Raw genomic sequence first — 12744 nt, forward strand, 5'->3', positions numbered from 1 at the left:
TTATGTATGTATGTGTATGTATATATTACGATTTCTTGCCAATTGAGTGCTTATACAACTGATTGTGTGAACTAATTCTGGTGAAAAACTTTGAGCCGATTCTGAGTTATTTGAGTAACATTAGACTTCTTTTTATATGCTATCAGTGCAATATTGGAAGCCCCAGAAAATTTGGGAAAAGTTTGTGATAATCTGAAATAAATTTGTACATGAACATCCATCTTCTTTGGACTTATGCTTGCATGGGAAGGAACCATATTGTAGCTTCATAGCATGTGGTCTTGAGGTTCACATTGTTCATATTCAGCACTATGTAAATGTATCTTTGAGCTTTAGGGAATGTGAAGTTTTAGGAACATTTTTACTTTCTGATATTTCAGCTTCTGTGGTTGAATGAATGAATGAATGAATGAATCATCTCAATTAGTGGGAGTGTGGGGAATTCTTTGTTATGGCCAAAAGTCAACAATTCACATTAGCCCACAAGAACATGTATACTATGGTTCATATGCGTTTGCAATTTCTTTACCTAATGTCAGAATCACAACCAGCACAATTGTACTTAGACAGAAGTACATCTCATCAAGTTTGAGTTTACTCCAAGGTACTGCAACCTAGTGATCAAGATGCTGATATGAACTAACCCCCTGTGATGATATCAAGGGGAAGACTGGTTCTAGATAAATACAATTGGTATAAAAACCCATGGTATAATATGCTTTTAATATATGTAGACATTCATAGAAAATGAAGTTAATGAAGGAAGGAAGGAAAGAAGGAAGTTAGTTCTCAGGTAGATTTTGGATCTTTGTCCTAAAGGCAGTAAATTATTGACTGACAGCCAATTTCTGATTACAGGGAAACTGTGGGGATTAATACGCATAAAGACCTTGTTGAGCAAGATTTGTTTATCAATAATTATAGATATTTTGGATATTTTAAAAAAATTTTGCAGGACATTTGAAACTTTCAGTAGGTGAATGACAGTAAAATCTGAAAAGTGATGGCTATAATCAAACAAATTTATTATATTCATTGTAAAAGTTTTTTTTGCTTTGAAGAATGAAATATAAGTACCTAAAGAAAAAGAATAGTTACATTGCAGAACAGAAAAAAGAATGTTCAAAACCTTTGATTTCAATGTGCTTTGTTCTGTGTCAGATACTGACCAATAAGGTAGTGCTTGTTTTAAAAAATAAAAGATCAGTGGGGACTTTATTTGCCGATAAACATACGGCTTTCATAACAGCAGAAGAAATTCAATTTTGTGCTGCTAAGATAAAAGCAGATGTGTAGTTTGACAAACAATGATGCTAAGCACCCAAATTATTTATTGTAGGATATTTATGAAAGACTGACATTTATAAGAAATCTCAGCTAAACTGATGTGCTTTCACACTTCTGAATATCTAGAGAGCTTCTAGAAACAAAAGGTAAAATAAATTTGTCATAGATTTTTATAGAAGCAGATTTGTGAAATCCATCAAAACGTACTCAACTATGGCATACGTGGATGACTAAGTGGAATGCAAAAAAAGGCAAACCAAACTAAAACACACTGGCAGGTTGCATTTAAAATATATATTAGTGATTATGTCAAAGTTAACTTTTATTGGGGAAATGTAATTTTTAAATTTGTACAGCACAGAATTTACATAAAAAAATTAAAAAGCATTAAAATATGACTGGGACATTTATATTTTTTTAAAATGGGAAAATGTTTATAAAAATTCTGAATGAATAATAAATGGATGAACATTCTTTTCAAGTGTCTTTTTAATAATAAAGCATCTGATGGTCTAGGAATACAGTCTTATTAACATAGGCAGCAAAATGGACTAGATTTATACTGATATGCACATCTCTACTTCCATAATGAGGCTTTCATTGTGTAGTCAACCTGTTTTGTTCATGGAATTACCACGAGGATCAGACAACAGCACCTTCCATTTGTAATCATCCTCTATTTTTCTATTTTTACTTTTTTAATAATTGAAAAATTGATAAGGATGAAAATCCAGAAAACTACGCCATGTTTTTTCATAGTCAGGAACTCCAAGAATGCTGAACTATTTGATTTAATTAATAACTAAAACCGAATGTAATCACCTAACTTAGACTCCCCCCCCCCAAAAAAAAAGATGTTAATAAACTCAGAGCAATAATTAGTAGGATCCCATGGCAGAAGAAATGGGAGAACAAGCTCAAGGCGTGTGGGAGTTCCTAAATAGAAGATGCTAAAAGCACAATTGCAAACCCAATTAGGAAAAGCATGGAGGAGAACAGAAACCAATGTAGCTACACTATATGTTTAGTGAAGATCAGAAAACAGAAATGGACACATACAGAATGGAAAGAGTATAGACAAATAGTCTTGGACTATAGAACTGATGTCAGGAAATCAAATGCTCAGGATTCTTTAGATATGTTAAAAATAAAAGGAAAAGCCGGTTTGACGGTTCATCATGGAGAATGCTATCTGTAACAAAGGAAAGGCAGAGCCACTATCTTCTATTTTAGTTTAGTGTTTTCCCACAAAAAACATACGTTTCACAAGGAAATCTTTAAGATCAGGATGAAAGTGCAGAATTCAGGGAATACATCTTAACTTTGAATGAGTTTAAATGAAAGAGAATATTTGTAGCTCAGGGTTGAACTGGGGAGTCCTCGGTGCTCTCTGAGCCTGGTGGTTTTCTTGCAGACATCTTCCAGACTAGGCAATGTCTTCAGTGCGAAGAGGGAGTGGGCCTTGCTCTCGATTTATATACCATGGTTTGTCCTGCCTGTGTTGGTGGGGGTGTTGTACCTAAAATACTGAGGAAAAGAGGTAATGGTCTGACTGAACCCTTATATAACATCTTTGGGAAATCCTACAGAACTGGTAAACTGCCAGATGGTTGGAGATGAGCAATTGACCCTATTTTCAAAAATCAGAAAAAGATCCAGCAAATTACAGACCAGTTGCCCTGATAGTGGTATCTGGGAAGATTTTAGAACACATAAGAAAAAGATCGATCTGTAAGCACTTCGAAAATAAAGAGGTCATCATGGTTTTGTCAAGAACAAATCTTGCCAAGTAATCTTATCGCATGTTTCTGATTGGTTTACTTACTTAATATATTGTGAGAATAATATATTTTGATTTCAGCAAACATTTGTCAAGAGTACCCCATGACATGCTGATTAGTGAGCTAATTAAGGATAGGCTGGATGGTACGACATGTAAATGGATACAGAGCTGCCTTGAAAATGATACTCTTCGGTGGTTCCTCTTCAGACTGGAGAAAAATATTGTACAGGGTGCCTCAAAAAAAGATTGGTGGAGGACTATGGGTAGCCTTAGGAAAAGACAGCTAAGTAGGGATATAATGGCACTCTTCAAATACCTGAAAAGACGTCACATAGAAAAAAGTCAGGATCTGTTCTCTCATTCCAGAGTGCAACAGATGATATAATAGATTTAAGCTACAGGAAGACAGATTCAAAATGGATTTTAGCAAAAGTTTCCTAACAGTTAAGAGCTGTTTGATGGTGAAACCAACTACCCAAAGAGATTGTTGTTTCTTCTTCTTTGGATGTGTTCCAGTGGACATTAGAAATAATTTTTCGGAAACAGTTTAATTTGGATTTCTACACTATAGAAATCCAAATTAAACTGTTATAACCCCACTATAACTAAGGGGTTATAAATAATGGTTTCAATGTTCAATTTTATAATTCTGAAGGGGGGTCTTTATGATATATAAACAGTACTCTAGAGCAGAATTTTCTTGATTCGGAAGAACTCTGAATAAGCGATTTCACTATTCAAAGAATCAAAGGTTATTAAAGGTGGGGTTCCTACATGTAGGATAGCTGCTGACCTTCATTTCTTGAAAGAAGATGTTAACACATCTCCAGAAACTACTAATCTATCTTCTGTGAAGAAAGTTGCTTCATTAGAAACTATCTGAAGTGCTTATATCAAATTCCCTTTGGCCTGTGATTTATATACATTTTCCCCATCATTGATAATACAACATGATACATGCATCCCCTCCTATTTTGAGACATGTGTATTATAAAGGATTATATTATTGTATTGAGCATGTGGGCCTGCACAACAGTTATGTGGGCCTGCACAACAGTTTCCAACTGTTGAATTGCAAACTATGTGTACAGTTCTAATCCTGAGCAGCATATTATTACAATATTAATCATCTACTGAAATTATTCCAATCACACTCAAACAAGTGGTTGGTGTTGAATTATGCCAAAATGCTTTCCTTAGGATCAGGAGATAGGTGGTAATAGGTATGTTCAAAGATTTCTGAATACTACATTGTTGCATGTATGTATCCCTGCACTGGGGCTACAGAAGCAATTGCCACCTGTTTTCAAAAATGTGAAAGTGGTCAACATTTTTTTCTGTTTTCTTTTTAGTATGCTACCCTTAACACATCCTTCCATATTCTTTATTTATAGTTTTATGAATGCTCCTAGTTCATTATGGTCTTGTAAAGTAGTTCTGCAAACTGATAACTATTTTCTATATGTTTTAATCAGTTAATACAATGTAAAAATGATTCTTGCCTTATTCATTATGAGATTTCTGACTTGTATCAGACTTTTAATCATAATCTCTAAATGCTTCTCAGCAATGCTACTGTTATTATGTTATTCTTCATCTTATAGATATGCATCTTATTCCTCTTTCCTGTGGGCCATGTGTTACATTCTTGTTTAATTTCTTTTATCAGACTTCCTTTCCCTTTTACTTTACTGGTGACAAATATTTTAACTAGTCTTCTGAAGTACTTGTAGCTTCTCTACATATACAAATTTGGTTAAAGGTACAACATACCCTATTGAATTTATAGAAATTATTAAACCAACTCCTGATGATCATTATTTGATGTCATAACAATAATCACGGCAATATTTGCGGTATATAATAAAAAGAAGATATTCCCCTTTCCCAGGTTGCTGATGCCAGCTCAGTTTACAGGAATGGATATACCTGATTACCCTAGCATATGGAATTATCCACCTTTTAGTGAGGAGAATCACTGAGAGAAACTACGCAAAAGAAGAAACCTGGATAAGAATCCATAGCTTCAAAATGCAAGATAGTCTTCCCAATTCATTATCATGCATGTTTAAGAAAGTGCAGAATAAGGAAAGTGAACACAAGATATGCAAAATCAGTTAATGTTCAACCTGTCAGTGGGTTGCAGGATAATTACTTAGCACTAGTACACTTTGTTCATTATACAAATTAAAAAATAAAAAAAAATAGTATACCCTTTCCCCCAACCACATGTAGAAAAGCACTTAAAGTTCAAAGGTAAAGCTTGGCACACTCCAAATACGAAATGATTTACTTTACATGCAGCAAAATATACAAGAATTGTTATCTTTTCCCTTAAACAAACTTAATTCATTATATTTGCTTGGCACAATTGCAATTCAGTTTAAAAAAATAGTTGAAAAATACTGAAACTGACCTGAATTCAAGTATTACGGTTTCTTCAACAGAAACATTATCAATGCAATAAAACATCACACGGAATATATTGAAATATAACTCCTTCTCACTTGGTTGTTTTTGTTTGTTTTTAATCCCCTTGTTTTGTTTTTCTATACAGTTTTAATGCCAGCACAATTCACACATTTTATTCAAAATTAATATTATTGCATTGTTTTTGCATATCTTGTGGAACAGAAAATGCAAAGAGTTACTGATTCCCCTTTCAAAAGCAGAGACAGTGATTTATTTTTGCACTCAAATCACCCCAGATAAAGCTCTCCTTCAGTTATAACCAGGAAGTGGAGAACTGTATCAAGTTGCACACTTTCAGGTGTGTATTCACTTGCTCACTCATTCACCCAGTCCTGCTCATTCGTTCACACATCTGCAAATATACCTAGTACTATAAAGAATCCAAATCAATCATTCATATGTGCAAGATTATATCAAGTGCATTGCCTACTATCTTTAAATTATAAAACAACAACAAAAAAGGAAATTCTCATTACTTCAAATAAAATTACAAAGTCTGGTGTACATTATGGTTGGCAAAACTCCTAATATCATTAGCTTCTACCAAATGTCAGTGGAGGAAAACAAAAACAAAAAAATAAATCAATGTTAAACATTTGTGAAGGTGAAAAACAAAAAGACATGTGATTACAAAACTTTTGTAAACACTCCATCCCTCTCCCTTAAAAAATAAAATACAATAAAATAAAGTATCCAAAAATAAAAATTGGAACATGCTTTCAAGAAAATATTAAATAGCAAGAACAAGGAGAGATCTACATAAGCCCATCGCCACCTCTCTTAGAAATGGGCGGGTTGCCTGAACTCCTTTTGACAGAACTGGCTTCGTGCTCTTTGAGCCATTGGCACAGCTAGCTGTCTTGAACTCTGTTTGGCAGAGAAGACTGCCTGAGCTCTGATTGGTTGGCAGAGAATACTGCCTGGGAGTCTCTGCATTTCCATCAAGAAACATCTGCAATATTGCCACCTGCATCTCCTATCTTGCAACTTCTGCTTCCTCCTCCTCAGCAGTGTGTGGGACCTGTTGCAGAAGTCTATTCCACTTGTAGATCAGAAGGGTCTTGGCTTTATGGAGACAGTGAGGCTCATACAGAACATGTGCAAAATGATTCCTTTTTGTACAAGCAGAATTGAAAGACACCTGCTTGATACAGTGTCCTTTTGGCTACGGCCATCCACAGGAAGCTGAGGTTTTCCTTCACATTCAGGAAGCAGCTGTTGTTCCTTGTGCAGGGACTGAAAAAAGAAGGGAGCTGACACACTGCCTTTTCCTTCTCCTGATTTTTCCTTCATGGACACATGCTGGGGTTGTATATTCACTCCTGAAAAGCTCTTTTACACCACCCAACTCTGCGATTCTTCCCGACAGAAATAAATGAAGAATGCTGTTCTGGTTACTCCAGGTCACGAGAACAGTGAGGCACTTCTGAAACAAACCCATTAGGAACATTGAAACAAATTAAAAAACCAGCATCACTTTCAGCCTCAGCAACTACAGGCTGCTGATATAAATCCTGGTATCCTTAGGCTCCTCTTGACTTTTCCTACAATCTGGGTTTTGGGCTGCTTCTGCTTCTTCGCCCATACAGTCCTGCCCTGGGTCCCTGCAGTTAACAAAAGGCAAGAGGTTGCCATTGGGGCTTGGTTTGCTGTTACCATTGAGAATGTTGTCTGCAGCATTCTCCATCTCTTCTATTGTCAAGTCACAGGCATCAGCTAGCTCTTGGGTGGTAACCTCAATGAACTTTGGATCTTGCGCAAACTGCATCAGTCCTTCCGAAATCAAGACCTTTGATAATCCAGGACATCAAAGACAAGGAACAAAAGTGGATATCAGTATTAATATCACTATTATAGCAAAGATCAAAATAATCAGTGAAAGACCTTGGCAGTAATACACCCTTTATTCTGAAGCCTACTCCTCTTCCCCAGATTCTGCTTTTAAGAGTGGGGATCCCTGGGAATGAGGTAGGAAATGGCTCATTGAGGGAAGAGATGGTAAAAACAAAGAAACCACTTGGGATCTTTATTCCACTTGCTAGATTAAAAAACCCCAACTCATTTTGGTTAGAAGTTACATGTTTTGTTTTTCTTCCAGTTTTTACAACAGGAACTGAGGAGAATCCATTTTCTTTCCCAGAGTCATCAGTGCAAGCTAACATAACACCTAGAAACCTTCTGGCTCCTGTAAAAGTGCAGTTGTTAATTGACTAGTTCTAAGTCATCAAACCAGACTGCTGTATATTGGGGATATAGTTGTTTTAACTGTCAAAGTTAAAGTATATTAATCAAATCTAATTATTTACCTTGGACTAACTTTCCCATTTCTATCAGACAAGCATCTTCTCTGTACTGAATTATTTCCTTCTATACATTTATTCTTAATTGTTATTAGGAAAAAATATATATCACATAAAAATTGGAGGTTTTATCTGAGGAATGAGACTAAGAATCTTGCCTTCCTGAAACAAATTTCCTCCAGATGCATTGGAAGTATGACTCCCAGCTATGGCTGTATCCTATCTGTCTGGCCACTTTGATCTTAACAGGGTTGGCACGCTGTGTTCCTTTGACTAAACAATTCCTGCCCTCTGGCCGTGTGCCTCCTCTGTAGCAGCACCGCTCTGCTGTTGTTCAGAACAGCAGTACAGACCTGGCTCTTCACCCAGGCCCTTGGTGAGGAAGAGTGAGACCTCTCGCTTCATTTCATCTGGTCTGTCAGGTTTGCCAACTTTTATCTTTTACTGATCTTACTGTAATTTCTTTGGTTGATTATTATGAGCTGCTCAGAGTCATTGGGAGTTGGGCAGCATGCAAGTATAATAATAATAATGTTAACAAGAACTATTATTAAACTGACCTACTTAAGCAATCATTAGTTGAGTACATCTTACCGTTTGTCTGTATTTGTGCCATATATACTGTATGTTTGTGTGTGTGTGTACACACATGCACAGAATATTATTAATCAGACGCTGATCTAGTGGTTCCCATGCAGGCGCTTACTCTCACTTTCACAGCTATAACTGACATCAACTTACCGCTTCAACAAGGCTGTTGGCACTACCGTGAAATTGCCTGCCACACTCTCTTGTCTGACTGGGAGCTGTAAGGGAGACTGGCCTGGCTTTTCGGGTGCTGCTAGAGCTGGTGCCATCACAATATGAGGAGCTGCAGTATATTGATGGGAAGCTATTATTGAGTTTCTTGTTGGACTCCTCTTCATCAGGCCACAAGCCTTTAACCTGTGGCCAGTCCTGTGTACAATGTCTTGCAGAGGATGCGCCACAGGATCGAGAAGATCTTACTGGTAAATGACCACTTCGAAGAGGACTCCGACCTGCAACTGCTAGTGCCTATAGACAGAACAAAGAAAACATGATACATTAGCATGTCAGCAACTTGATTCAGAACATGGGGGTAAATGAACAATATATATATATATATATATAAATATAAAAAGTTTGGCTTAACTTGAGGTTGGCTGTAGTTCAGTGATGAATGAACAATATATATATATATATATATATATATATATAAAGTTCGGCTTAACTTGAGGTTGGCTGTAGTTCAGTGATGAATGAACTATATATATATATATATATATATATAAATATAAAAAGTTTGGCTTAACTTGAGGTTGGCTGTAGTTCAGTGATGAATGAACAATATATATATATATATATATATATATATAAAGTTCGGCTTAACTTGAGGTTGGCTGTAGTTCAGTGATGAATGAACTATATATATATATATATATATATATATATATATATATATATATATATATATAAAGTTCGGCTTAACTTGAGGTTGGCTGTAGTTCAGTGATGATATTCCTTTAACCTGCTGTCTTGTATTTCATACTGACAGGGTCCTCAATCTTACAGAAAACTAGAACATGGATCAAAAAGTAACTTTAACTCAAACTGAACGAATGTCTGCTCTTCACCTACTTGTAACTTGAAACTTGCTATCTGAACAAGGATCGTGCATGGCTCTGATCAGTTCTTGTGTATATTTTAATGCCATTTAGAAATTGATGGATCAGGTTAATGGATTTCAAGATAACTAATGTATAGTTTATACATGGGGGCGATTCTATCATCGTTCGGGGAATAGAGAAGAGTGCTATACTGTGGCTGTACTGTGCTTGCTGAGAAGATGTGCTTGTGTAAACCAGCACCTCTACACAATATGTAGGTAGTCACCATGATTTTTGTGACAGATTATTATAACAGCGATTTCTCACTGTACTGTCTTAAGACTTTGTAACAGGATGCCCTGTCTCAGTTGTTCAGTTCCATGTTATTACATTCTTTGGCCAGTATAAAATTAAAGCATGTCAGAGTGAAAACACAATAAAGCAGAAATAATAGTGTCTTGACCAAATAAAACTCAACCCACTTAGTTCATTGTTATCTTGAAATTGGGCTAAAGGATAATTTGGCAGACTTTATAAGTTGCAGCACAAAATTTCCATATGTAAGATGACAGCTGAATTGTTATCTGCCAGGAGAAAAAAAAAATCTAAAATATATCAGTTCCACCTGATCTATTAGTCAAGAGCAGAGCAATGCTGATGGCATGAATGTCTGAATAAAATTAACAGTACAGGAAAACATGTATTGAAGTCTCAGTTTATCTTATGCCACAGAGACACACCTGGTCTTCCATAAGAATATTACATCTTACATCTTACCTTGTAAGACTGTGACGGTAAAACATTACTCTGACCTGAAATAATACCTACACTGCCTGAGACTGGTTGAATAGATTAGTTATTTGATTGGGTGGGAAAGATTCAAAAATCTACCAGGATACGTGATTTTTTTGGTGCCTTCAAGCCAGTGTTGACTCCTAGCAACTGCCTAGAGAAGTCCCTGCAGTTTTCTTGGCAAGATTTTCAGAAGTGGTTGCCATTGCCTTCTCCAAGGGGTGAGAGAGAGTAACTGACCCAGGGCCACCCAGCTGGCTTTGTGGCTAAGGTGAGAGTAGAACTCATGGTGTCCCAGTTTCTAGATTAGTGCCTTAACCAATACACCAAACTGGTTCAATATTTTTTAGTTCAGCTAAATTGTATTGCTGCACACAGTTGAATATTCTTTATCTAATACTTCCTTTAGTTTTTTTTTCAAATTCCCAGAGGTAATAAAGCATTGAGTGAAGATTAATATGCAGCCACATTAGATGTTGCATTTCTTTGTCAGTAATTATTATCTAGCAAGGCGAGAAATGCAAAACTCATTGGAAAACAGTTTAGTTTAAGCCAATAGTTGACTAATGAAAACCAACTTTGGCTTCCACTCTGATCAGACCTGCCTGGAATCATAGTGCTGTGTTACTGAGAGCTACAGCAGTTGGGCTGGAGCTTTAGCCTCAGAAAAACTTTGATGGCTGCTAGGATGCAATGTCTGTCTTTAGTTCAGAAAAAAATGAGAATAGCCAAAGTGCTTCCTTGGACACTGTCAATGACATCCCTTCTTATGCCACTCATGAGTCTGTTGCAGCGAAAGTCAGTCTGTAAAATCTGGGAAAGATTGTACTAAGGTGTTAAAATACTATGTCATCAGGTTTGATAGCTTGAAGAGAAAATTATCACTTCAACAGTGGGCATTTTCTTTTTTTCTCTTCACTGTGCAACCCCCCACCCTTGTGACATTTGACTTCCATGAGATAAACACCCTTCATATTTTTCTTCATGAGTTATAGTAAACTTTGTCCCCGAAAACCTCTTAGAATTCCAGGTGGGTAACATTTTTCAGAGAAGTGATTGAGTTAAGCTGTTGTTTTAAGAAACAAGAACAACACCCTTTAAGATTCTTGTAGTACTTTATCAAGGAACAAATATATTATGTCATGGGTGTTTGTGACTAAATTTATTTATCAAATTTTATTACCGCCCATCTCCCCCCTAAGTTGATGTACATGCAGTTGATACCATAATGATTTGTTAACCATAAAGTACCACAAGCCTTTTGTTTTCAATTTTTCATATCTGTTGTGCTGTTGGTCTCATGACCAGGGAATTTGCTTTAGGAGAGTCAATAAGTCATCAAATATAAAAGAAGTTCTTAACCTCTAAACAAAATCTTCAGTTACTCTTCCACTTCTTTAGAACAACCAAAATATTTTTTTTCTTTCTAAGCCCATCTGCACAGTACTGAGAGTGATATTTTCAGCAAATAGCTTATTATTTGTAATATTAATTTAGTTACTTTCACTAATAACATTCTTATTATATGTATACATTGGACATTAGATTCATATACTGTATCTTATTAAATATATACATTTGGGTCCAGAAAATTTACCATATCATTTATGATCAGAAGCATCCAGGTTGTGTACTTTATTGTTTTAAGTGTACATGATTCAATGGATAGCTGTTTCCAGATGCAGATACTCACCTGACGATGTACTAGATGCAAAGGTAATATTGTTTTCTGTGGGACACCTGCACTCTGATTTTTCTGTCTCTTTAGACACTCCAGATGAAAGGATGCTCTTCGACCTAGAAAGCCAATTACACAGAAGTATGATGATAGAGTAATCCATCTGCAAAATCCTGTTGAAAAGGGAACTATATGCTATGAAGCACACTCAAGAACCAAATACCACATTTCCCTTGTATCACAGATAGGACTCTGTTACTTGTAGTAGGAAGTTGTCTATTAGAAGACTATTTCCATATTCTGCAATTATGGCTCCTGCTTATATTTTTTTTAACTCAGATCTGTTAAATAAGTGTGACTGGAGGCAAAATGGTTCTATGTATATGTGTGGGTATGGGTGGAGATATGATATTTGTAGGAGAAAATTGCAGGCACAGAAAAGATTAAGAATCCCCCCTCAGCTAATGGGTTTTTATGGTAAACTGACAAACCCACAATTTGGAATTAAACAATTCTTAATTGAACACTGTGTATGTTTATATGGTCTATTTCTCATTGAGATAATAAATCTGGACTATAAATAGGAACTTACATTGCAGAATAGTTTGCAACCTCTTTTTAAAAATTGTCTATATATGCAAAAAAAAAAAAAAGCATTCCGTGACTGTCATGCTGGCCATGTGACCGTGGAAGTGTCTTCCGACAACGCTGGCTCTTCGGCCATGAAACGGAGATGGGCACCGCCCCCTAGTGTCAGACACGACTAAATGGGAACCTTTACCTTTTTTATATATGCAAAAGTTG

At 36.0% G+C, this 12744-nt stretch overlaps 1 protein-coding gene across 1 annotated transcript in view; it reads right to left on the reverse strand.

Moving 5' to 3' along the window:
* Positions 1 to 6024: 6024 nt before the first annotated feature.
* The window catches only part of CACNA1C (calcium voltage-gated channel subunit alpha1 C), a 506884-nt gene continuing 500164 nt past the window's right edge, over positions 6025 to 12744 (reverse strand). Inside the window, exons 46-48 of the mRNA XM_063309210.1 lie at positions 11956 to 12059; positions 8584 to 8898; positions 6025 to 7331 (exon numbers count right to left, since the gene is read on the reverse strand). Coding sequence (XP_063165280.1) covers positions 7035 to 7331; positions 8584 to 8898; positions 11956 to 12059 — 716 coding nt within the window. The 3' untranslated portion in view covers positions 6025 to 7034. The remainder of the gene's footprint in view (positions 7332 to 8583; positions 8899 to 11955; positions 12060 to 12744) is intronic.

The sequence above is a fragment of the Candoia aspera genome, chromosome 7 (genome assembly GCF_035149785.1).
Source record: "Candoia aspera isolate rCanAsp1 chromosome 7, rCanAsp1.hap2, whole genome shotgun sequence".
Lineage (NCBI taxonomy): Eukaryota > Metazoa > Chordata > Lepidosauria > Squamata > Boidae > Candoia > Candoia aspera.